This window comes from Tupaia chinensis, unplaced genomic scaffold, assembly GCF_000334495.1.
Source record: "Tupaia chinensis unplaced genomic scaffold, TupChi_1.0 Scaffold139072_1, whole genome shotgun sequence".
NCBI lineage: Eukaryota > Metazoa > Chordata > Mammalia > Scandentia > Tupaiidae > Tupaia > Tupaia belangeri.
The window spans coordinates 401065-428946 of NW_006198962.1; the positions used below are offsets into that span (position 1 = coordinate 401065).

A 27882-nucleotide genomic window follows, 5' to 3' on the forward strand; every position below is an offset into this window, starting at 1 on the left:
GGGGGGGGCCACACCGCAATCCCTTCTCCTCCATTCTCCTCGGGATCTTGGGCACGTACGCACACACGCCCAGCGTGAGTTTTAAGCCACCGGCTACGGGATGTGAACCGTGGTCGACTACGTGGGAGTCCAGCGACATAGCCAGTACGCTAACTGCTGGTCCCTTAGTATCTTTTCTTTAATGTGGTCTTGGGTCCGAAGTCATAGACTTGTTTTTTTAATTGCCAGAGGGCATGCAGGCTCACCAGGAAGAGACAGAGACAGAGACAGCGAGAACGCGCCCCTCAACAGAGCATCATCATGCCACAGTCTGTTCTCCGTTTCTCCATCCTGTTGGGATTTGGGGCATGCACATGAGCGGGGTGCATTTTTCAAGCCACGGGGCCAAGATCTGGGCCACAGTGAGCCATCTGAGATCCAGCTCCCTCTATCCACTAGACCACAAATAGCCCAAAGCTCGCAGATTTTTAACTCTGCTTTCTTCTTGATGTTTCTACCTTTCCTTCCTTCCTTCCTGGAAAGTAGAAACTCTGTAGCCAACATTGTGACCATTCATCTGAGTTCTTGCCAAGGGCTTGCATGTGCCCAGGAGAAGAAAGCCTCAGCCGCCCCGGTGTCTGAGGTCCCCACTGCTCCAGTTCACAGTGGGAGCTGCCTCAAGCCTAAACCCTGCTCTAAACTGACCTGAGTCTTGCCTAGAGGCAGCATTTCACACCAGGGTTCTCCTGGCTTTAGAACCACCTCTGCACCCCCTCACAGCACCCATTTCTGACTCCTACAAGGAAATAGGAGAGCACCCTCACTCTCCCAGCCCTGCCTCACACACAGGAATGCACATGCATGCACCTACTGAGCTGGGCTTCCAGTCAGAGGAGCAGGGTCCTGTCTGCTGGCCATGGTACCCCTCTTCCTGTAATGCTGCTTCATCCCTCTGCCACTCGTTCATTCTCCGAATATTTGTTAAGCACCAACTTTGTGCCAAACACTAGGCTGGAGGTGGAGAAACTGCAGTCCAGAAGCAGGTCTGCTGCCCTTACAAGGTCTGTATTCATCACCCAGGACCCCCCCTCCCTCCAACACAGCCAGCCACAAAGGCCTGCCTGTCTCACTCCCCTCTTGTCCTCACTACCAAGTGCAGGCCCTGACACATAGCAGGCACAGAGTCATCAAATGGGTGCCTGTGTCACTGTCAAGACAAGGTTACTTTAATTGTATTGATGCTTTTGGCAACAGCATCTGTTCATTTAACAGATATTGAACAAGCACCCACCATGTGCCTGGACTGTTCCAGGTACCAGGATGCAGCGGAGTCTGTCAGAGACAAATACTCCGTGGGGAGGAGCACGGTGTGGGAGAACCAGGCCTGGCCGGGTAATAAGTATATGGTGGAGTGAAGCGTACAGACGGCATCGGCCCTGCCACGGCCTGGCTCTGTGCCTTACCCAACTTATAGAATCCCTCCAACCTCGCTTTCCTCTTCTGGTTGTGAGAGTTACAACAGTATATGCTTCCTAGGGTGGTTGTGATGGGTAAACAAAGTAGTGGCAATGCCTATGAACCCTTAGCACAGATCTTAACCTTCAGCACACAAGAGTTCAGTGAACAGTAGCTGTGAGAGCCAAGTAAAACATGTGGATGAAGGGTCAGCAGGTGTCGCAGTGGTTAAGGCTCTGGACTCCCACTTGGTCAGTTGCAGTTTAAATTCCAGACTTAGTGACTTGAAAATCATGCTGGGTGCATGTGCGTGCATGCCCAAAATCCCAAGAGGAGAATGCAGAGGGGAGTGCACCATGACTGCCCCCCTGTGAGGGGTGATTTCTCACTTTTTCCCTCTGCCTCTCTCCAGTGAGCACGTGTGCTCTTTGGCAAAAACCTGGGAAAAAAAAGGGGGGGGGGGTATTTAATACATAATACAGAACACCCTGTATGTCTACATCTCTGACTTGATTACACACTGTATGCATGCTTTAAAGAACCTACTGTAACTCACGAAGATAAACATCAATCATATGTAAACCAAAAGTCATAATTAGAAACAGTTAATAATTTTTAACACAGAATCTGGGGGGATTATTCACCTTTCTTTATTGATCAAGGTAACCGTGTTGGTCTTAATAGTCATTCCAGTTTGAGCCTTCTGTTTTCTTACCTGTGAAATAAAGTCACTGGAATTCTAGCTTTGAGGTTTTGTGTCTCTCTTCTATTGCTGAGTATTTGCTATTAGTTAGCAAATACATACGTAGCATTTTATAAAAGTATTTGTAGCAGCCGAAGACTGTTCTAAGCGCTCATTTAGTTCTTACGTAACCCTGAGGTCGGCACTATCATTATCTCATTTAAAGTGAGGAAACCAGGGCACAGGGAGGGTCAGTAGGTGAGCTGGTTTATGCAGTCAGTAGGTGGCAGGCCCAACAGGCTGGCCCAGCGTCTGTGCCGCCTCGTTTTTCTGCCCTCAGGGGAATTAACTACTAAGGGAGCCAAGATGGACTAAGTTCTCTGAGAACCCTGCAGATGCCTACGAGAGCTGAAACCAAGATTTAGGTGAGTCCGGATCTGATCCTGGGGCAATGTGTGGGTATCCATGTCCCTGGTAGGGTGCCTGTCGCTGGTCAGGGGAGTGGTTGTGATGGTAGTGAGCAGAAGTCTTACTAACCTGCCTGACAGTGGGGGTCCTTTTCTTTTTGTATTACTCACTTAATCTTCACAGTAACCAAAAGAGGCATGTAGTACTTTTGTCTCTTTTACGGATAGAGAAATTGGGGCACAGAGAAGTTCAGCACCTTATCCTTATCACACAGCTAATGGTGGGCCATGACTCTACAGGCATCACCATCACAGGGTTCTTTTGACGTTTTTCTACGTTGTTCTGGCTCATCATCTTTTTTGTTCATAACCTGAGAAATCGATTGTATTTCAAGGAAATGGCATGTAATCATCATTATGTAAAAGACCAATAGGTTAAAACATAGGATTAAATTTTAATCCAAAACAGCCTTACTATACTAAAATGTTGATCCTCTGGTGTTCCTGGAGAATGAGGAACATGAAAAAATAACTATAACTACCTTAGTTGAAGATTACCCTTTGAAGTACAAATCTCTCTCTCTCTCTCTCTCTCTCTCTCTCTCTCTCTCTCTCCAGTGTCAGAGAATACATGCATTAGAGGAGAAAGAAAGCATTCCCAACAAGGCTTGGTCACACCAAGCTGCCAGTTGTGGAACTCAAACTCTTGTCAGCTATGTGGGAGTCTAGCGCCTTAACCACCACGTCATTGCTGGCCCTTCAATGACAGACTTTCATTTCTCACAGTTTTGAAGGGTGGAAGTCCAAGATCAAGGTGCTGGCATATTCAGTGTCTGATGAGGGATCTCTTCTTGGTTTCCAGACATGTGTCTTCTTGCTGGGTCCTCATATGGTGGAAAGAGACCTGTTAAGCTTTCTGGGGTCCCTTTCATGAGGGCACTAATTTTATAACCTAGTCCCCCTCCCCAAATCCCACCACCTGCTAGTGTCTCATTAGGGGGTCAGGATTTCCACCAGTGAACTTGCGGAAGGCTACAAACATTCAACCCATAATAAGAGGACCCTACATTTCCTGATTCTAGGAAGGAAAAATGATAGAGACAAGCTCCAAAACACAGGTAGGACTGGATTTTAAGTTCTTCAAGGAATATGCTAAAGATAGGCTTAAAAAATGCTTACTAAAGCAATACTTTCAAGCACAAACTGGTTTCTAATATACACAGTGGGAGGATGTTTTACTATATGGGATGATGAGAATGCCATGGACTTTAGTCACTTATGGTATCACAGGAATTGACATTTCCAGGCAAAACTGCAGTTTTTTTCTCCCTGACATGCTGGCCTGAGGCAGGGAGGATAATAGAAAGTAAGCAGGTCAAGGACATGAGCTTGGAGTCAAACCAGGGTTCTTCCCGATGCCACCCACTCATCACTTGAATGACTTCAGACAAGCTACCTTCCAAGAGCATAGTAGAATTACCTCCCTTTTGAGGATTTTGAGGCAGTCATATGAAATTAATTGATACCTTTAAGAAATCTCTGTTTCAACCAACGTTAATACAGTTGCATAAAATCTGTAAAAACATCTATTAGAATCCTTTTTTTAAAGCACCTTACACTAACAGAAGCACCAGAAAAAAACATTTGCCCACAGGATCTTGTCTTTATTGAAGAATTTCAGACTTTGCTAGACACTTTACAAACATGTTATTTTAATTAATTTACTAGGAGTGGTGCTGTTGCCACGTACATGGTATTCAATAGAGGTTGCATTGATGTTATAAACTCTTGGTGTTAGTAACAGTGGCAAGGCAGGGCAATTTTGGCAAAAGCCCAAGGACTTTGATGATTCTCCAGATCTTGTAACAAGGAGAGAGCCAGAACTACCTTTCAACAGCTGAAATTGCTTTTCCCAACTGGGTAAACAGAAGTACTTCCTTGTTCCCCTCTTCTAATTATCTCCAACTTAATGTGTACACACAATAGGATTCTGGAGTATGTTGTTATTTTTTTTTAATCTATTTTTTTACATGAGCAAGAAAAAAGAGCTAGAAAGCACCCTTACAGGGTATCTTTGATACTGCAGTCCATGTACAGCTTTCAGCCAGTCCTAGTTTGGGGGCACACATGTGCCCAGCACACTCAGGGAGGTCTCCAGACTTGAACTGGGAACGTTCCCATGTGGGATTATCTTACAGAGTATTGCCATTATAGCTGAGCTGCATACTGAAACTTTATACCCATCAAACAATAACTACCCTTTTACTCCCTACCCAAACACCTGGCAACCACCAATCTACTTCCTGTTTCTTAGAGTTTGACTACTTCAGATATATCATAAATGAACCGTGTATTATTTTTTTTTGTGATTAACTTATTTCACTTAGCATAATCTTCTCAAGGCTTATCCAAATCGTGGATTAAACAATGTTCCTTTAGGTATAATCACATTTCTTTTTTTTTTTTTTCTTTTTTTTTGGGAGAGGGTTTTGCTATAGGGCGCATGCACTCGCCAGACAGACAGAGAGAGACAGAGAGACAGAAAGCGAGAAATCATCCCCCAGGGGGATGGCCACGCCGCAATCCCTTCTCCTCCATTCTCCTCTTGGGATCTTGGGTACGCATGCACACGCACCCGGCGTGAGTTTTAAGCCACCGGGTTCGGGACGCAAACCACGGTTGACTACGTGGGAGTCCAGCGACATAGCCATTACACTAACTGCTGGTTCCCTGAAATATTGTTCTTTTGGATATATACCCAGAAGCAGGATTGCTAAATTATGTGGTGATTCTGTTTTTAATTTTTTGAGGAATCTCCACTCGATTTTCTGCAGTGGCTGCATCATTTTATATTCCTACCAACAATACACAGGAATTATAATTTAACCACATTCTTGCCACCATTTATTATTTTCTGTTTTGGGATATTGGCCATGCTAATGGAAATGGAATGCATCTCATTATGGTTTGTTTGTTTGTTTGTTTTGCTATAGGCACATATGTTTACCAAAGAAGGACAGAGAGAAGGAGAGGAAAAAGCACCTCTCATGGAGAATGGTCACACTGCAGTCCTCTCTCCTCTATCTCGCTCTCCTTTTGAGATTTTGGGTATGCAAACATACCCAAAATGCTTCTCAAACTGCCAGGTCTGGGTCTTGAACTGCACAGTTGGCCATGTGGGATATGGCGGCCCCAACAAGCAATCCACAGAGCTGGCCTCCCTCATTATGATTTTATTTTGTATTTCCCTGAAGATTAATGATGTAGAATGTATTTTCATATGCTTGTTGTCCATTTGGGTATCTTCTTTGGCAAACTGTTTATTCAAAAATTTTTGCCCATTTTTATTTTTATTTTTATTTTTTTGGAGAGATTTTCACTGTAGGGCACGTGCGCTCGCCAGACAGACAGAGAGAGACATAGAGACAGAAAGCGAGAAATCACCCCCCAGGGGGGATGGTCACGCCGCAATCCCTTCTCCTCCATTCTCCTCTCGGGATCTTGGGCACGCACGCACACGCGCCCGGCGTGAGTTTTTTAAGCCACCGGGTCTGGGACACGAACCGCGGTCGACTACATGGGAGTCCAGCGACATAGCCATTACGCTAACTGCTGGTTCCCTGCCCATTTTTATTCAAAATACTTGTCTTTTCTTCTTGTTATTGAGCTATAGAAATTCTTTGTTTATTTTTAGTATTCACCAAATATCAGATTTATGGCTTGCAGATTCTCTTTCCCATTCCATAGGCTGCCTCTGTTGATTGTTTCCTTTGCCCTGCAGAAGGTTTAAGTTCAATGTAATCTCATTTATCTGCGTGTGCTTTTATGCCTGTGCTTTTGGTATCAGAGCCTAGAAATAATTGCCTAATAGTATGACATGAAGACTTTCCTCCACTTTTTCTTATAGACACATTATAGTTTCAAGTTTTGTATTTCGATATTTAATCTGTTTTGAGTTAATTTTTGCATATGTTGGAAGGTAGGGGTCCAAATGTATTCTTTTATATTTGGATATCCAGTTTTATTGGCAACATTTGTTGAACAAATTATTCTTTTGCTATTTTATAGCCTTAGCATCTTTAACAAATATCAGTTTATCATATATATGGAGTTTACTTCTGGGCTTTCTATTCTGTTTCTTGATCTATAGATCATTATTTATGCCAGTACTATACTGTATTGATTACTGTAACTTTGTAATATGTTTTAAAACCATGCTTTCAGCTTTTTTCCCCTTAAGATTGCTTTGGCTATTTGGGATCTCTCATGATTCCATCTGAAATTTGAGATTTTTTTTCCTCCTAAATCTGCAAAAAAGAAAAGAAAAGAAAAAAGCCATTGGTATTTTGATGGGGAGTGCAAGGAATCTGTAAATTGTTTTGGGTAATATGGACATTTTAACAAAACTGTATCTTCCAATCTATGAACATACGATGTCTTTTCATTTATTGTGTCTTTTTTATTTCTTATGAATTTTTTTTTACTATCCAGTTTTAAGTCTTTCATTTAAGTTAATTTCTAAGTTTTTTTATTACTTTTAAAGACATTGTAAATGAGTTTAAAGTCTTTTTTAGATTATTTATTGTTAGTATATAGATATTGTTAATAAACATCAATGTTTTTGATGTTTATTTTGTCCTGTAAGTTTGTTGAATTTCTTTTTTGTTTTCTTTTCTTTGAGAGTTTTTTTGCTATAGGATGTGTGCACTCACTAGAAAGACAAGAGAGACAGAGAGACAGAAAGCAAGAAATCGCCCCCTGGGGGGATGGCCACACCACAATCCCTTCTCTACCATTCTCCTCTTGGGATCTTGGGCAGGCACACACATGTGCCTGGCGTGAGTTTAAGCCACCAGGTCTAGGACTCGAACTGCAGTCGACTACATGGGAGTCCAGCAACATAGCCATTGCACCATCTGCTGGTCCAAGGTGTTTTTTTGTTTGTTTGTTTGTTTGTTTGTTTGTTTTTTAAGAGATTTTTGCTTTCGGGCATATGTGCTCATTCGAAACACAGAGACAGAAAACAAGAAATCACATCCTAGTGGGTATGGCCATGCTGCAATCCTTCTCCTCCATTCTCCTCTAGGGGTTTTGGGCATGCATGTGTCCCAAGTGTGTTTTTTTAGCTGCCAGGTCTGGGACATGAACTGTGGTCAACTATGTGGGAGTCCAGTGATGTAACTATTACACCATCTGCTGGTTCCTAAATTTTTTCATTAGTTGTAATATTTTGTGTGTGTGTAGAATCTCTACATATATAATATCATATGCAGAAAATATCATTTTACTTCCTTCTTTACAATTTAGGTTTATTTTATATCTTTTTCTAGCCTAACTGGTCTGATTAGGACTTCCAGTGCTGTATTGAAGTGATAAGAGAGGACATCTTTGCCTCGTGCCTGATCTTAGAAGTAAAGCTTTTTTCTGCATCAATTGTGATAATCATACAGTTTTTGTTCTTCTTTCTGTTAATGTGTGTATTCTATTGACAGATGTGTGTGTGTGTGTGTATGTGTGTATTGAACCCATCTTACTTTTCAGGAATAAGTTCTTCTTATTCATAGTATAAACATCATTTTATAGTGCCATTAAATTCCATTTGCTAGTACTTGGTTGAAGATTATTCTATAAGTATTCATCGGGGATTATGGGCTGTAGTGTTTTTTTTTTTTTTTACTTGTATGAATAGTATCATCGTCATATTTCGGTATCAGGATACACCTGGCCTCATAAAATGAGTTTGGAAATAATGCAGTCTGTTCAATTTTTTTTTAATTTCTATATGACTCAGTCTTGGTAAGATGTATGTTTGTATAAATTTATTCTTTTATTCTAGGTTATTCAACTTATTTGTATATAATTGTTAATAATAGTCTCTTAGGAGACTACTCTACTTTTTGTTTCTATAGCATTAGTTTTATTTTCTTCTCCCTCATTTCTGATTTTTGGTATTTGAACCTTCTCTCATTCTTTTCCTTAGGTAGCTAAGTATTTGCCAGTTTCATCGATCTTCATAAAAACCAACTCTTGGTTTTACTGATTTTTGTTTTCTATTACTTTTCTATTTTCTCTTCTATTCATTTCCACTGTAATATTTATCAGATTTTTTTATTTCTACTAAATTTGGGTTGAAGTTTGTTCTTTTAGTTCCTTGAAGTGTAAAGTTAGATTGCTAATGAGATCTTTTTTAATGTAGGCATTTATTACTATAAACTCTTGCTTAGGATTGCCTTTGCTGCATCCAGTAAAATTTATGCTCTTATTTCCACTTGTCTCGAGATTTTAAAAATGTATTTATTTTTCCTTGATTGAGAGAGAGTCACCCTCAGTGGAGTCCCCACACCATGATCCACCCCCCGTCTTAGCCAGCCAGGATCATGAGTATGTTTGTATAATTATCATGTACAAGAAAGTTGGGACATAAAACCTAAGACCTTTTCATGAGGATCCAGCTACACAGAGCATTGCGTTACCACTGCAAACACCGTTTGGCCACCTAATTCATGATATTTTTCAGTTTCTCATGTGATTTCTTCTTTGAAGCATTGGTTACTGAAGAATGTGTTAATTTCTACATATCCATGACTTTTCTAGTTTTCTGTTTACTATTGAGATCTAGTTTTATTCCATTATATTAGGAAAAAGTAGTTGGTATTACAGTCTTCTTGATTTTGTTAACACTTGTTTTGTGACAGATCACTAAAATGTGATCTGTCCTGGAGTATGTTTCATATGCCCTTGAGAAGACTGTATTCTATTGTTCTATGGAATGTGTCTATACCTCCGTATTTATAAAGTCCCATTGGTTTATGTGTTAGTCAAGTGTTCTGTTACTTATTGATTTTCTCTCCGATTTGTTTATCCATTTTGAAAGTAGGTTATTAAAAGATTTTCCTTTATCGCATTTTATTTCTATTTTTAATTTTGTCAATTTTTATTTTATACAGTTGGGCAGTCAGCTGATGCATTAAAATAATTATTATTATACCTTTCGATTAATTGACCTTTTTATCATTATGTTATATTCTCCTTTGTCTTTTAAGATAGTTTTTGACTTGTAATCTATTTTATCTGACATAATTATGGCCACATGCACTCTCTTTTGGTTATCATTTACTTATGGCCTATTTATAGCCTTTAATCTAAAGTGAAGCTCCTGTAGACTGCATATAGTTGGATCTTGTTTGTTTCTTTTAAAATCATTCAGCCACTCTGTATCTTTTGATTGGAAATCTTAATCTAATTCCACTTACGTAACTACTTCTAGAGAGGATTCACTACTGCTGTTTTGTTCATTGCTTTTTGTATGTCTTGTAGTTTTGTTCCTCCTTTGCTCTCTCGCCATCTCCCTTTGTGCTTTGTTGATTTTTTTGTTATGATGTACTTCGATCCCTTTCACATTTTCTTTTGTGCATCTTCTCTAAAGTTTTTGTGTCTGGCAGCATGGGGAGAGGATTACATAAAACATTTTCTAACAGTCTATTTTAAATTCATAATAATTTACCCCAGGCTCTGTGGTGTGGTTGGTAGTGTACCAAACTGCAGTGATGAAAGCCACATGACCAACCACAGGTTCAGATCCCATCTCAGTCACCTTGAAATACGCACCCATGATCCTGAGAAGCTGGAGAGTTGAAGGAGGGGGATTACACCATGAGACCCTATTTAGAGTTCCCTCTCTCTCATTCTCTCTTTTGCATGCATATATGAGCATATACATTCACTATCATAAATAAAACATGTAAATAATTTATAACAGCTTCAGTAGCATGTAGAATCTCTACTCCTTCACATCCCACTCTTTATGTTGATGTCACAAATTACATCTACTTATATTTATATTTATATTTATATTTGTTAACATAGCTCTATACTTACAATTATTTTTATCCTTTTATCTTTTAAATTCTCTCCTGGGATTAAAAGTGATTTACACACTATAATTACAGTACTGCAGGGTTTTTAAATGTGTACAGTGACTTTACCAGAGAGTTTTATGAATTCACATGCTTTCATATTGCATCTAGTTTCCTTTCATTTCAACTTAAAGGACTCTCTTTGCCAGTTCTTGTCATGAAGGGCTAATGATGATAGTCTCGCTCTGTGTTTTTTATCTGGAGGACCTTTATTTCTTTATTTCTCATTTACTTAGAGTTAATAAACAATAAATGTATGTAATTATGGCATGCAAAGTGATGTTTTGATCCATGTATACTTTGTAGACAGTCAAGCTAATTAACATATCCATCAACTTAACAAGTTGTCATTTTTTGTGTATGTTCAGAACATTAGATATTCTTTTAGCAATTTTGGGATATACAATACATTATTATTGCATAACAGGTCACTAAAACTATTTCTTCAGTCTAAGTAAATATTGGGACCATTCGATCAATCTCTTCCCTTTCCCTCTCTCTCCACCGCTTATCCCACACCCAGCTTCTGGTAACTACATTTCTACTCTTGTTTTTCATGAGCTCAACTTTTTTGGATTCCACCCACAAGTGAGATCATACAGTACCACCTGTCTTTTTGTGCCTGGTTTATTTCACTTAGCCTAATATCCTCCAATTCTATCCACGTTGCCATGAATGAGGACTTACTTATTTATAAGGTTGTCTAGTATTCTACTGTATGTAGATACCATGTTTTTTTCTTTTCCTTTTTTTTTTTTCTTTTTTGGAGAGGTTTTTGCTACAGGGTGTGTGCAGTCGTCAGAAAGACAGAGACAGAGAGACAGAAAGCAAGAAATCACTCCCCAGGGGGGACTGCCACACTGCAATCCCTTCTCCTTCATTCTCCTCTTGGGATCTTGGGCACGCATGCACTTGTGCCCATCGTGAGTTTAAGCCACTGGGTCCAGGACTCGAACCACAGTCGACTACATGAGAGTCTGTGACATAGCCATTACACCAACTGCTGGTCCCAGATACCACATATTTTTAATCCATTCATCCATTAATGGACACTTAGGTTGCGTCCATGTCTTGGCTATTTTGAATAATGCTGAAATGAACATGGACATGAGACAGATCTTTAACAAGCCATTTTAAGTTCCTTTGGACATATACACACAAGTGCAATTGTTGGATCATATGGAAATTCTATTTTTAGTTTTCGAGGATTCTTCATACAATTACTTTCAAAAATAGCTAGACTGATGCATTTTCACCAGCAGTATACAAGGATTTCCTTTCTCCAAATTCTGACCTACACTTCTTGTCATTCATCTTGTAATAGCTATTCTAGCAGACACAAGGTAATATCTCATTGTGGTTTTAATTTGTAATTCTCTAATAATTAGAAATGTTAAGAACTTTTCTCATATGTCAGCCACTTACATGTCTTTTTTGGGATAATTTTTTGTTCATATCCTTTGCTTCTTTTTTAAGCAGTTTTTTCCTTACTAAGTTGTTTGAGTTACACATATATTTTTATACTAATTCTTTAGCAGATACATGATTCATAAATATTTTCTCCTGATCCATAAGATTGTCTTTTCACTTTGTTAATAAGTCCTTTAGGCTATCTTTAATTTTCTTCATTTTTTTCTTTTCAGTTCCTTTGACTTGATAATCTCAATAGGCTGTCTGAATTCGTCAATTCTTTCTTTTGCTTGATCAAGTCTACTATTGAACCCCTTTGGTGAATTTTACAATTCAATTATTTTATTTTTCAAATTCAGAGTTTCCGGTTCTCTCTCTTCTTTTTAATAGTTTCTGTATCTTTGTCAATATTATCATTTTATTCATACACAGTTATACTGATTTTGTTTAGTTATCTATTTGAATGTTCTCTCGTAGAATACTGAGCTTATTTTTAAATTATTTTTCATAGAGAAATAGTCTCAGATTTTGGGGATGTTGGTTTCTGGAGATTTATTTTGCTCTTTTGATTGGGCCACGTTTTCCTATTTCTTTATGTACCTCATTATTTTTTTGCTGTAATGTATGTATTTGAAAAAACAGCTACCTCTCTTAGATTGACTTCCCACAGAATAAGATCACATTTACCAGTGCAGCTAGATATCCTGAAGGTATCTTAAACTTTGGGGCGAGATGCATCTTCTTTGGGCTTGTATGTTTAATTCTCAAGTAAAAAGTGTTTGCCAGTTCCTTTTCAGGAGTTAAGAATCTCTTCCTTCCTTCTGTGTTAGTGCTACTGCAGGTTTTCTGGCCTGCACCCAGCCTCTGAGCTCTCTTTTCTATTAGGTAGTTCCCACAATCTAAAGTAGCCAGTTCTGTCTATACGCCTAGCCAACCTAGACAGACTTAAGTCTCTTTGGCAAGCTTCCTCTAAAAGCCAGGACATTGCATATAGTTTCTACTGTTCTCATTCCTGAGAGATAAGTGGTGAGCAAAGTGTTTCTGACTACACTAAACTCTGCTGGCCTCTTTCAGTGGCTCTACCCAATTTCTGATACTACAGCCAGTCTTTAAGCTCCAGGCTCTCTTATTCTCTGTCATTCCCCAGACCTCCAAAGTGCGCCAAGTTCCCTCAGTGATCCAAGTCAAAGTAGAAGACATCCCTCAGGCAGCACTCCTGGAAAGCCGGACTGTCAGATGTATGCTCCATTCTTCTCTTTATCTCCCAAAGGAGATTCTGTGAATTTGGCTTTTTCTTCTGCTTGTGCTAAGCTGTGCTGGCTTGAGAGGAGGAGGATAACAGTTGAGTAAAATGGCTTTTCAACCCATTGTGATGTAACTGTTCTTGACCTTAAGTTTGCCTGGGGTTCTGAAACTTCTTATCTGGTCTCAAGTTCTCAAAAAGGCTGGGCTGTCAATCATTGTTCAGTCAGTGTTTCTGCTGTGGGATGAGATCTGGAGCTTCCGATTTTGCTATCTTTCTGATGTTACTCCTTCCTGATAAGGATCCTCAAAACTGGAGGAGCAATTTTAAAATATGTAGTCTTCACTGTGAGTTTTACATGTTCTTTACCTCAAAAGTTATAGTAAAGAGATTTATTAAAAACTCAAAAGAAAAAAAAAGAAAAGCACAAGAGTGTTCTAAGAAGTTGAATTTGTAATTTTCAAAACCAAATAACCTTAACTTTAGCTAAAAGCCAAGCAATTAATTTAGGTAATTATGGTCCACAGGGTAACAGGAGATATTTTTTAAATATTTTAAAATTTGCGGGACCAGCAGTTGGCATAATGGCTATGTCGCTGGACTCCCATGTAGTTGACCACAGTTCGAGTCCCAGACCCAGTGGCTTAAACTCATACTGGGCGTGTGTGCGTGAGTGCCCAAGATCCCGAGAGGAGAATGTAGGAGAAGGCATTGGGATGTGGTCATCCCCGCTGGGGAGGGTGATTTCTCACTTTCTGTCTCTCTGTCTTTCTAGCGATTGCACGTGCCCTATAGCACAAACCTCTCCCCCACCCAAAAAAAATGTAAAGTTTGCTCAAAAGGTAGATCTTAAGTGTTCTTACTGCGCATACACACAAAAGGTAAATATGTGAGATGTTGAATATAGTAAGTATTTTGAGTATGGTGATTATTTAAATATGTGTAATTTTTAATTATATATAAGTATACACACACACACACACACACACATATATATACACACACATAGAACATTGTTACACAGCGTAAATATTTACAATGTTTACTGGTCAATTATAGCTCAATAAAGCTGAAAAATATGGATGGTGTATCTAATTAAAAAAAAACTACTTTTCCCATTTCTTTTGCAGTTCTACTAAAATAAATAAAAAGTATTAGTCTACTGTGACAGGAAATAGGGGAGAAAAAGCATTAACAGTTGTCAGGAGACACTTTAGTTTCTGGGATATATTGAATTCTATGTATTTATTTCATGAGCAAGGGAGAGAGAAAGAGAAAGCAAGCATCCAACAGGGTCTTTATGCCACAGTCCACCCCCAGCTTCAGGCAGCAGGATCACAGGCACTCGCACACCTAGTAAGCACAGGGAGACCTCCATACACGAACCCAGCACCTCCCCAGGTGGCTTCAGCATTGCAGAGCTCTGCATTACCTCTGTACCACTGCAGCTGGCATAGGGTATGTTTAGTGATGAACAGCAAGGACCTGAAACATGATGCTGCATGAGAAAGGCCAGAACTCCACTGGGCTCTGGCATCTGAGGTGCACATCCTTCTGCCTACCAGTATACAGAATGAGTTGATGACAGAGGACTGGTTGAACTTACGCATGTGAAACAGTAAGGCCTCCTCCCTGCTCAGGACAGCAGATGCCTGTGCCCCTGACTCCACAAGAAACTCTGACTCCCAGACACCAGATACAACCAGTCTGTACTGAAACTGGGAGAAGTGAAAGCCCATGTCCTACATGTGGGCCTGAGGGCCTATAACTAGACCCAGCTCACACAGGGAACTAAAAGGTCTCCGGTGGATGATGGTTGACTTGGTAGAGAATCTTGCAGATACGGATATTTGGGGATCCCCCAGTGACCTAACCAGATTTATGCAGGGAAATCCCTTTGGTATGTCAACAGACCCTATCTACAGAAATACTTGTACTATATACATTCAGCAGGGATCAGCAGAAATTTGAAGAAATTTCAAAAATGTGATAATCAAGCCAAGACAAAGAAAGAAAAATGGAACTTGAGGGAAAATACAATCCATGTGGATGGATGCACTCTGCATCATTTGTAGGCCAGGGCACAGCAAAGTACGGGCCCAGCATTTCAGAATTAGTCCGTTTCATCCTAGGTTTCCATAGTGTAATAGAGGAAAGTCAGTTCTCGATTTTTAAGGGTCTTGAAAATCTTCCTCACTTGGATCTGGTCTCAGAAAGCTCATGGAGACTGTGCATTACTAAATTAAGACACTACTTTTTTTTTAGTGTCATTTATTTAATTTTATTTGTTATAATTACTTTTTAAATTGACTATAGGACATGTGTGCTCACCATAGAGAGACAGAGAAAGAGGGAAAATGAGAAAGCAAACTGCCAGGTCGGAGCCTTGAACCACAATTGACCATGTGGGAGTCCAGCACCTTAACCACCATGCCATCTCCTGGTCCCAAAACAGTACATTTTTAAAAAACAAAGAAAGGCAGGACCAGCAGCTGGCATAATGGTTATGTCGCTGGACTCCCACATAGTCAAATACAGTTCAAGTCCCAGACCCGGCAGCCTAAAACTCACACTGGGCACATGTGTGTACATGCCCAAGATCCCGAGAGAAAAATGAGGACAAGAGATCGCAGTGTGGCCATCCCACTGGAGGGGCAATTTCTTGCTCTCTGTCTCTTAGGCGAGCACACACACCCTATAGCAAAAAAATCTCTTCAAAAAAAGACAAATAACAAAAAAAGAAAGGCAGAAGATTCAGGAAATGGGATCAGAACTCAGTAGAGGAAAACGGAATTCCCAGGAAATTCAATAAGAAAAAAATGTTAGAGGGTCAGCAGGTGGCATAGTTATTAAGGCACTAGACTCCCACGTGGCCTACTGTGATTCTAGTCCTGGATCTGGAGGCCTTGAAACTCACACTAGATGCATGTCAATGTATTCCCAAAATCCCAGGAGGAGAATGAAGGAAAGGGGATTACAGTGTAGCCATCCCTCATGGGAGGTGCTTTCTTGCTTTCTCTCTCATTGTCTCTCTTTCTCCTCTCTGGTGAGTGCACATGCCCTATAGCAAAATCCTCTCTGAAAAAAAAAAAAAGAAAGAAAGAAAGAAAGAAGAAAAAAAATGTTAGAAGACAAGTTCAAGTTATCAAGGTTAAGGAAAACAGAAAGGTAGTCCAGAAAGAAAATACAGTAATCACGTATGTCCCTCAGGGGATAGTCCCTGTTGAAGAGAATTCCTGATAGAAATCTATTATAACTATGTACATACAGCTTAAAAAATGAATGTTAATTTTACTAATTCTTGTTCTACAATTTTTGAGAAGATTGGAGAAGAAAAGTATGAGAACTAAATCTTCATCTTTTAGAGTAAAAAGTCAACATCTAATCTGGAAAAATGAAGAGATTACAGAATAAGCTTCTTATTTACGAAAATGGAGTGAATACCCAAAGGAAAATGGAGTGAATATCCAAAGAAAACAGTTCAAAATTGTTGTCATTGAAATACCGGTAATGGGCAAGGAATTGCTGACTTTGACTCTAAGTTTCATAGGCCCATTTGATTTTATGATATGTCCATGTTTTACATAAAATATGTCCTAGCATTTCAAAGGTGTAGGAGGTATTTATAAATATTGTAGTAGAAGGGGAAAGTATCACTTTTAAAAGGAAACTGAAGACTAGAAAAACATATGTCAGAGCCAGCAGTGGCATGGTGGCTTCATATGAGTGCTAGACTCCCTTTTGGCCAATTGTGGTTCAAGTCCCAGATCTGATGGCTTGCTTTCTCATTTTCTCTCTCTCGCTCTCTCTCGTCAAATTAAAATAAATAAATAAACAAACAAACAGAGTAATTCTTTCTAAAAAAAGAAAGAAAAATATATGTCAACTCTTAGTAGTTTGCTGAGTGTTAAGAAAGTGATCATTTTCTTTTGTTTATATTTACTTTTAAACATTTTGCAATAAATGTGTGCTACTGGCAAAATTTAAAAGGAACCTTCACATGCACAAACACTCTCACACACCTACATACATGCATGTAAGAAATAACATATCCAGCCCAAAACACAAAATTGTCCTCATTGGGACATGGAGTGCATGCCTAGGCCTGGTACCCAGAAAACAAAATTGTCCTCATCGGGACATGGATTACTTGCCCAGTCCTGGTACCTGGAGTGGGAGCTTGAGTGAGTTAATCCAAGAACACCAGGATTAGAACCACAGAACTCAAGGGTGGTGGTGTCACAGCACCCTCCCCACAAGGGGTCCCTGAAAGATCAGGAAATACTTGAGCTGGAGCTCCTGGAGGGTGGAAAGAAAGCAGTCTTGTCTTCATTATTTGTGTTTTCTCCACACACAATCCCATGCTTTGCAAATAAACTCTAATCAGTGACAGCAAGCAAAGGAAACCTTTGGCTGTGATGTGGACAAGAGAATTATGGAATTCTTCAGAACCAAAGAACTGGAATCAGTGGATTCCATTTGCAGACAAAACAGACTTCACTGCCAATATCTAGACTTGCCCAATATTGGCAAGTTGTCTTTAGAAGCTGTGAAATTTTTACCATTAAAAATCTTTAAACAGGAGTTTGATTTTTTTTCTTAATGGGAGCCTGATGTCCCAGTTCCTGTTCTGTGTCTTACATACTAAGAAACCACATTGCAGTTCAGAGCTGGGGTGGCCAGCCCATGGATAGCTAGTTGATTCTGCATGCCCTAAAGCATAAACACGCAGACCAAGGCGACAAACAGAAGTCAGGAAAAGGGTGAGGTCAGAGCCACTCCCACCATCCTTCTGTGTGGCATGCAACATGGTGGCCTTGTCCAGTCTAAGGAACGGTTTTCTTTTGCATGTAATTAGTTGCATGGGATCCCTTTCTGGCTCATGCAAAGAGGATGTTTACAATGTCTCCAGACTTGCCTGAAGTCTCTAGAAAATATGAGCTCCCTGCACTCACTGGGGCCTTCGGCATGTCTGTGAGCACATCTGTGCCATCCAGGCCTCATGCGAAATGCTCAGGCCCTCACAGCTCTGCCTCAGAGGGCCCTGATAGTGCTGGCGCTCTGACCACCCTCTTTACAGCAGCGCATCACACAGAGCCAGCTCCTGTAGGTGGGCACCCCACGTGCTCATCGCCCCCTAGCAATCACCCCAACACTGACGTCTTTCCTTCTTTGTGTTTCATAGGTGTCCCTGGGGTCACAGATTGATTTACAGAAAAAGAAGCGGCGGGCACCAGCTCCTCCTCCACCACAGCCACCACCACCACCAAGCCCCCTGGTCCCCAAGCGCACCGAGGACAAGGAGGACAACAGGAAGAGCACAGTGGGTAAGTGAGTGCTGGGCCTGCTGTTTGCATGCCTACAGGGTGCCTGCTGTTGCCTGGAATGTTAGCACTGCTACTAACTCCCCGAGGGGTCTCATCCATAATGACATTAACCGGAAAAGATTTATGCTGCAGAAACAAAGTCTGCCAATGAACAGTTGGGGGTCCATTTAATATCTTACTAGCCATATCTTATTGGATGCGATGTGAGCATTTAGAAGGTGGGGAAGGAGGTGCATGGCCAATAAAGCTGGGAGAAGGGTGGAAAGTGAAGAGCGAGCGAGTGTGAACATGTGACGTGTGTCTCTCAGATGCAAAAAAGAGGTCTTCAGGTGACACTTTAGAAGCTGTTTGAAAGACATCCTAGCATTGAAGGATATCCTAGGCCCCATGTAATATATGGATGAGTTGAGTCAACTCAGTAATGTTATGATCATCCTGTTTAACATTGGTCTCCATTTACCTATCTTTTATATATTCAGCAAAGCCCCTGATAAGAATAAGAATAGTTTTCAAGCCCAGCATTTATGTATTTGTGCCTGCCAAAAACAAATTGCAACCAGGCAGGGGTTCCTAAATTGTCCCCACAGTAGGACACTTTGTTCCTAAAATGTTAGAGTGAGTGTAGTTGGACATGGTGCCAGATGAAATTGGATTTGATGCCTGGTGTGCTTGAATTTGTGTAGAGTGAGATTGGATTTAGTGTTGGTATGTCCGGATTTGGTGTTTTACAAATTTTGGCATTGGGTATGGCTGACTTAGTGTTGATGTGGTTGGTTTGATTTTGAGTGTGGCTAGACCTGGTGTTGGTGTGGCTGGTTTGGTGTTGGGTGTGACTGGTTTGGAGTTGGCTGTGACTGGTGTGTTGCCGGGTATAGCTGCATTTGGTAGCACCATGGCTGAATTTGGTGCCAGGTGTAGCTGGTTTGGAGTTGGATGTGTCTGTATTTAGTGTTAATGTGGTCAGTTTTGTGTTGGTGTGGCTGGATTAAGAGTTGGTGGGTGTTGCTGGTTCGGAGCTGGCCATGGTTGGAAGAAGCTTGTTTGACTTAACCTTCTGAGCGACTCCCCATTGAATCCATATAGGTGTTGGACGGCAGGTGCCACAAAAGCCTCCCAGGGGCACTGCACGGGGTCCACCCCTGTTAGTGCTTCCCCCGCCCCCACCCTACCCACCTCCCGACACAGACATGGAGGAGCCTCTCAGCTTTCCTGGGAAAGGCGCTGGTTCGGAGGCCTCAGACCTGAGACCCAAACGTATGTGCCTCTTGTGTCCGTTCCCACTGTGTGTCGACCATTCTCTCTGGTCACTGCTGATGTCAGGGCTGGGTGTCCAGACTCTGCTCACCTTTGGGTGTTTGTGCCTTTCCTTCCCAGCTCCTCTTGTGAAATGCTCAATGCAGTGTGTCTGATTACTCAGGGAATGCGCTCCGAAGGCCACGCAGATCGTCGTAGTAGTGACTTAGCAGCTTATCATGCCCGCCTGGGGTTGGAGTTCCCTGAAGTTGTACCTTGTTGGTGGAGACAGACAGGTTGGACCAACCTCAGGTCTGGGGAACACAGCAGATCCGGGATTGTATGAGTGGTAGCTCACACTGGCAATCCCCAAATGCTCCGAGACCGTGTTGCTAAAGAGCTGGGAAAGTGTCATTTGGAAGTCGACCTTTGAACCCCATGGCCAGTGACCAAGCAGTAGTTCTGCTTCTCTGCTGGAAGGGAAACAGAGGCACCAGGAGGGGAAGCAGCTTGACTTGAGTCCAGCCATAGCCAGAATCAGAATTCTGGTTTGCGTCTGTTGTCTGCACCTGTGTCTGAGACGGGGCCTTCCTCATCGTTTCCTGGATTATTCTGGACTGCAGTAAGCACTGTGGACGGCACTACTGCCTGCAGATTGGGAACAGTCTCACAGTTGCACTGTATCTGCATGGTGCCTTCGTCTGCAGAGCAGGCCTGAGTGTGTCCCCTAAGTGCATCTCCGCCCTGTACCAGTGCCTCCTGGTGCCGCGGGCACCTCCCTGGGCTGTACCTTTGAGCAGCCGATGGTCCCACCGGCGCCCCCTCTCCACTCACAGGAGTGGAGTATGGTAGGAGGACCATACTCATCACCGCTGCACTTCGTCTTTTCCTGTCCTTTGGACATGACGACTAGAGCTCACTGTCGACTTTCTCTAGATTAAATCATCTTGATTGGTTGTACATTTCTCCACAAATCCTTCTTTCCTCCCCTTCAAACATGTTCGGTTCTCTGGATGTTGGGTGTACTTCCGAATGCAAATGCGTTTGTAGTGACTGTTAGAGAACTCAGGCTCCGACCCAGCAGTCAGCACAGCAGCAGCGGCAGAGGTGACTTTGGCAGCTGTCGTCTCTGCAGAGAGGGTTTCGGTGGTCACTGTCCCACCCACCGAATCTCCTCACTCGGGGGAAGTAAGAGAGCAATGGCTGAACGAAGTGGCAAAACTGTAGCAGTCCGTGTGACGCTCCAGGAGGCAGACTACATGTGAAGGTCGCCAGTTCACGTCCGGAGACCTCCCTGAATATGCCCGGCACACATGTGGCCATGCTTGGGGCTGGCTGACGCTGGGAGAAGGTCACGGCATCAGGACCCTGGCAGGGTTGCTGTACCTCTGTCTGTCATGGATTAAGTAAATAGAAACCTTGAAACGAAAAAAGAGGGGCCAGCAGATGGCATTAGCAGTCATGTCACTGAACTCCCATATGGTCGACCGCAATTTGAGTCCCGGACCCAATGACTGGAAAATCACGCTGGGCGCATGTGCATGTGTGCCCAAGATCCCGGGGGAGAATGAAGGAGAAGGGATTTCAGCATTGCCTTCCCCCCAGGGTGTGACTTCCCACTTCCCTCTCACTGTCTCTCTCTTCAGTGAGCACATATGCCCTAAGGCAAAAAACTTTTAAAAAATAAAAGAAAATGGTATAGTGCATACAAGCCCTTGGTGATCAAAGTATGGCAATTCCATTTCAAATGTAGAAACAAAAACAAGGAAGACTATTAAAGCCTCTCAAAAACTTAAACTAGCAGAGAACTTAACAATCGGCAATGTGGCATCCAGCCACCTTCACTACCGCGTCGCCAGCTGGCCCTCATTCCCATTGTAAACAGTACTAGATACATGGTCATGGGAACCACGTGTACTTAGAACAAAGGCATGATGGAACAGACCCTGTGTTCATATGTTCTTCTCCATGTATGTCCGGGACTCCTGAGTTCTTCTGAACAATTGAGCAGTTTGCAGTCAGGAGTTCAGGGGAGATAGAGTTCCCTTCCACAGGTGCATGTACGTGGCTTGAGAGGTTGCCTGTAAATGCCCGTCGCCAGCTCACTCATGCTCGGTTGACCCAGCCTGGACACAGACTACATGAGTTCTCTGTCTGTTCCAGCCATGGTAGACAGGCTGAATCCTCTGTACACACCTCGCTGCCATCCCAAGACCCCACCTGTGGCATGCCACTGTAGGATGCATGTACTCAGAGACAGAGAGGCAAAGTAAGAATCACCCCCACACTGCAGTCCCTTCTCCATTCTCCCCTTAGGTTTGGGGTACGCATGCACGCGCATGCACACACACGCACACACACGCACACACCACGCATGCACGTGCATGCACACACACACACACACACACACACACACACACCTGCTCCATTTCCAAGCCACCAGTTCTGGGACTTGCACTGTGGTGGACTATGTGAGAATCCAGTGCCTTACTCACCATGCCAACCACTGGCCCCTGAATTTCTCCCAGTACACTCTAGGCATTTATCTTCTGCTTTACTTACCACACTGTACTGGTGCTCCTCTCTGTGCGTCCTCGGCTCCTTTAAGCTGTCAGGAGGCTTTAACAGTCTTATTCATATTTGTTTCCATCCTTGAAATCAGTGTCTGACCCAGCATAGTAGTTAAGAAATATACCAGAATAGATCTCTGTGTAAGTGTACATAGTCACGGTGGTACACGTTACCCCATCCAGCGTCATCAAGCCGAGTGCCTCTCAGGCTAAAAGGCATCCAAGTCTCTCTGTGGGATACCCTCAAATAGTCTGTGTTGTGTCACAGACCTGTGGTGGTCATGCCCAGAGATGCGAAAACTCTCAGTGGACTAGCACCCCATGGCTGCTTCTTTAGTTCCTTCCTCGGGTGGGCCATCCTTCCGGGTGCCTTCAGTGATGCGGTGGGCACCTCTGCAGTGGCTCCTCCGATCCCATCTTCCATGTTCACTCCCCTCCCCACCATGTAACTCTCTTCTCTGGAACATAGCCTGGACGTAGCAACTCATGTCTGATAAGTAGAATATGGCAGAAATAGCGATAATCACCTTTTTATTTATTTATTTTTTTGAGTAGTTTTCACTTTGGGGATGTGCACTGTCTGGAGGGAGAGAGAGACAGAGACACAGGGAGAATGTGAGAAATCAACCCCAGGGAGGATAGCCACACTGTAGTCCTTTCTCCTCCCAGAATCTTGGGCACACATGCACACACACCTGGCATGAGTTTGAAGTCACTAGGGCCAGGACTTGAACCACAGTTGGCCATGTGGGAATCTAGTAATATAACCACGACACCCTCTGCTGGGCCCAAGATATCACTTGTTATATCCAAGATTCAGGTACAATGACTATGCCTTCTATTCTGGGCACTTTATCTGCGTCGTTCACCCTGAGAAAGCCAGTGGCCATGTTGGGAGCTGCTCTGTGGAGACCCATGTGGCAAGAAACCTCAGGAGCCTCCAGCCAGCGACCAATGAGGAGCTGAGGCCCTCGTTACTCTGAGTATGAGATCAGAATCCTGCCAGGGGCTTCATGAGCAGGGCTGGAAGCAGACCCTCCCCAGCAGAGCTACAGTCGAGACCACAGCTTGATTGATGTCATGATCGTTGCCCTGTGGGAGACTCTGAGCCATCTGCTAAACTGGGCCCAGGCTCCAACCCACAGACACTGTGGCATAATAAAAGCTTGTTTTAGCCTCCGGGCTTTGGGATAATTTGATCATCAGCGGTGGATAACTAGTGCAAGTTGCAAGGGAGAGAAACCATCTGAAACCTACTTTGACAGTTGGGGAATGCCTTATCTCATGGAACAAGAATCCCAGATGTCAGTGTTAGTTGAATCTGAAGCCTAAAGTTGTCGTCAAGGATCTGGTTCTGGGCTACCCTGTAGAATAGTGGTTATGCACTGTGCTGAGGAAGCTGGCTCCCACATGGCCAAATAGGGTTCAAATCCTGACCTGGTAACAACACACCAGGTATGTGTCCCCAGCTTCCTGATAGGAAGAAGAATTGAAGGAAAAAGGATTACAGCATGATCAGGCCCTAGTGAGGGCTTCTTTCTCTATTTCTTTCATATACTCTATCATGAATTAAAAAACAGTATAGGTTCTAGATTCTCTCTATTCTTCTCCCTATAACCTTTGGGGTGGTCTTCCTCTTTGAGGAAGTCTATCACTATTCTGGGCATCATATCCAGACACCAGAATTTTCTGAGGAGGAAGAGAGGAAGTCTCATCTAAGAGTTCCATAGAAGTTCTCAGAAACCCCCACTGAGCAGCCAACAGGTAGCATAGAAGTTAAGCAGTTAAGGTGCTGGACTCCCGCATGGCTGACCATGGTTCAAGTCCCAGTCCTGGCTTGACAATCACATCGAGCATATATGCATGTGTGCCCAAAAATCCCAGGAGGAGAATAGAGGAAGTAGGGATTGCAGCATGGCTATCCTCCTGGGGGGTGATTTTTTACTCTCTCTCTCTCACTGTCTCTCTCCGGCATGTACATGCACTCCTATGGCAAATACCTTAAAAAGAAAGAAGGAAAGAAGCCCCCAGTGAGACGTTTCTCCCATGTCTGATTGACAGCGGTTGGATATACACTGGCCCAATTCTTGATATACCAGGCCCATCCAATAAGTAGGGCCGAGCTCAGCTTTCCCTGAGGTACATGGAAGGTGCTGGTCTGCGCTGGAAGCTCTGCTAATTCGAGGTGTGGGCAGTGCATGCTGCCTAAGCTCCCAGCAGTTCACTTCACTCAGGTTGCAGCCTTCAGTTTGGCTGCAGGCTGGAGAACGTGAGCTGTGGGATGAGCAGGTGCAGAGAGAGGAGGATGCGCCAATGGCAAAGAGCAACTGGGTGATTTGGCTAAACAATGGTGCAGTCAAGACTCTGAAAGCCAAAAGCCAGCAAGGAGCCATCTCCCGGAGGAACAGTCTCAGTGAGGGACTGCTCATCTCGGGTCTGGCCTCCACCTACATTTCTCACCTCTTGCTTTTACAGGCCAGAGGGGCCACTGGAAATTCTCCTGGCCTTAGACTATGCCATTTAGTGACCAGGGACTAAAGGGTCTAGTTTCTTGGTAGTCTTCATAGTGAGAGGACAACAGTAGTGCTGGTGAAGTTGTGTGTTCTCCTTAGGAAGCTTACAAAATACTGGATCTCACATAAAATTACCTTCTGCTGTAGGAAGTGTAATTTTCTCTCTTCCAACCTGAGTTTACGGTAGACAAAACACAGTCTTTTTACAGCCAACTTGGGGCAAGTGTGAAGTTGCACATGGCCAAAGAACAAGGACCCGCACTCTGCCCTTCCACACCTTGTGTAGACTTGAGAGTCCTCTTGCCTGCTCCATGCTGTCTACTTCTTCCCAGCAGTCATAGCCAGGGCAGCTTAGAACATCTGAGTTGATAAACCTTATTGTGCTCTCAGGTATATGAGAGAAGGTGACTAAGCCAGGCGACCTCTAAGCATCTGCACCAGGGGCATCGTCAGTGGGGCTTTGCTGTCATCTGTGTGGTTTCCTTGCATAACTGCAAGGACAATGGAGTAATGTGTTTCGAATCTGTTCTTCTTTAATCTTTTTGTTTCTTATTAATAAGCTTCCATATTAACCTCTAGATACCTAATCATGTGCTCATGTGTCTTATGTGCATGTCCAAACCAATAAAACTGTGCACGGTGTGGATTCTTCCCTATAACTTCCTAACCAGCTTGCTTTCTTTGCCATTTGGTTCAATTGAACCTTTTTTGTGGAATCACAGTAACAGAGCTTAGCCCATTAGCCCATTGAGTTGTTTACAACATTTGCAGTTCTGATTATAATTGGGTTGCTAACAAATGATCAGTTCCTTATTCCAATTAGAAGACCCTGGAGATTTGAAGATCAATGCATATAGAGCTCAAATTATAGATACTCAAAAAAATCTTTAAATTAAACTATCCAATGACTGTCATTTTAGATACATTTTCCTACACCAGAATTGAGCAAAAAAAAAAAAAGGTTTTTTGGGAATACATCTATAGGGTAATTTTTGAAGGATTATAAAGGCAGAGAGGGAAAGTAGGTCCTGACTGTCATTTTAGATACATTTTCCTACACCAGAATTGAGCAAAAAAAAAAAAATGGTTTTTGGGGAATACATCTATAGGGTAATTTTTGAAGGATTATAAAGGCAGAGAGGGAAAGTAGGTCCTTTTCTCCCATCTTAAGTACCACCAGTGACAACCATTGTGTTCCATTTTAAAGAACTTTAAGAAAATTCTAAAACAAGGAAATAAAATGGGGGAAATGAACTATTCATTCTAATTCAGAATAGTACTTTGACTTCAATAAATGCAAAGTTCATCATCATCATCATCTTTCACATTTTAAGCAAGTGATCTGCCCAGCAGAGAAATTCAGAATCTTAAAATATGTGGTCATTCTTAGTGATGTACTGGCGAAATGGCTGTGATCAAATCTCTACACCCAGGGGCCAGATGCCCACTATAGGCAGCTGGCTCAGTGTTGCCTATGCAGAGTATAAAACGGAGAAGATAGGGCAGGAGTTTGGCTAATGCCCCTTAACTTGAGAGCAGTCCTCTTTAGAGTCACACAATGCCTTTCTCCAACATTTAAGGCCAAACTGAACGCTTTTCCTATTACAGAACAAAGTAGTTATTTCTAAATCTGTGACAGAGACACAATTCTATGAGTTTCTTTTGTCACAGGAAGCACCCTGGAAACCCTACAGGTGTGTGCAGCCCAGAGCAAGCCCAGGAAGTGCACTGGCCTTTGTCCTGTGTTGATTTGCCACTTTCTCCCCTGTGGTGAGCTAGCCAGCTGCTCCTGCTACCATGGGAAAGGCACAGCTTCCGGGAGAACAGGAAGTGGAGAGCGAGCTAGTGACCCTTTTCATAAATGCAAGGAAACTGGGCTGTGGGAGCAGAGCCACCTCCACTCAAATGCACATTAGAGAAAGAAAAACTGGATGTTCAACTTGTTATTATTGTGCCTTGAAAACGATTAAATCCGCCCAGCATGGGACTAAAGATTTGATGCTACTGAGAAGTTATACAGTGAGAATCATAGCATTGAAAAACAAAACAAAAGCTTATGAACTTGCTTCTTTTTGCTAATTACTCTTTAGCTCTTTATTTACAAGGTATTATGTCCCCGACTTGAGAGAAATGGAAGAACTGAATGACAATCAGTGAAGAAGACCTGCACTGTGCCAGCTCAGGAAAGCAGATTGTTAAAATCTCATAAGCCAAAGCTAAACAAAACATTATTAAAGTAAAAATGATATGAGCTTACCAATTAAATAAATAGTGTTAAAAACAAGGGTAGCAAATGCTAAAAATTCACCACTTCCTTATCATTTTACTGTTTCTTATTTTTAGAGAGAGAGATTTTTGCTATAGGGCCTATGCACTCCCCAGAGAGACAGAGAGAAACAGAAAGCAAGAACTCACCCCCCCCTAGAAGGGATGGCCATGCCCCAAGCCCTTCTCCATTCTCCTTTTGGGATTTTGGGCACACACACATGCCTGGCATGAGTTTTAAGCCTCCAAGTCCAGGACTCAAGCTGCACTTGACTACATGAGAGTTGAGGGACATAACCATTACTCCATCTGCTGGCCCCCTACATTTTACTATTTCTATGTTCTTGAGATTATGTATGTATATTGTCTGACTCAATGCTGTTTAATAGTAACCCAGCCTGACAGCAAGAAATTGACCATGGAGAGAATGGTGACACCATGGAAACTGACAAAAATGACAAGGGCTTGGTTTATTATTTTGTTAATTATCTAGATACAGAACAATGATAGGGAAATGTTAATACAGATTATAAAATTATTTATAGGGACCAGCAGTTAGCGTAATGGCTATGTCACTGGATTCCCATGAAGTCAACCACGGTTCGAGCCCTAGACCTGGTGGCTTAAACTCACGCCGGACGCGTATGCGTGCGTGCCCAAGATCCCGAAAGGAGAATGGAGGAGAAGGGATTGCAGCGTGGCTATCCCCCCAGGGATGATTTCCTGCTTTCTGTCTCCCTCTCTCTCTCTGTCCATCTGGCAAGCGAACACACCCTATGGCAAAAACCTCTCCAAAAATAAAAAAATTTAAAAATAAAATTATTTATAGTATAATATAAGAACATGTCATATATATAGCTAATGAAGTGTAAATAGCACAAA

The 27882-nt window shown here is 42.4% G+C and overlaps 1 protein-coding gene across 3 annotated transcripts in view; it reads left to right on the plus strand.

Annotated features, from left to right (window-relative positions):
• COBL (cordon-bleu WH2 repeat protein) overlaps positions 1-27882 on the plus strand; it is a 213294-nt gene that overhangs the window by 109710 nt on the left and 75702 nt on the right. For 2 of the 3 annotated variants that reach the window (XM_014592962.2, XM_014592963.2), the window contains 2 exons: positions 18278-18419; positions 19503-19673. In XM_014592962.2, the coding sequence (XP_014448448.1) occupies positions 18278-18419; positions 19503-19673 (313 nt within the window). The remainder of the gene's footprint in view (positions 1-18277; positions 18420-19502; positions 19674-27882) is intronic. The other variant, XM_014592964.2, reaches the window with a different exon arrangement.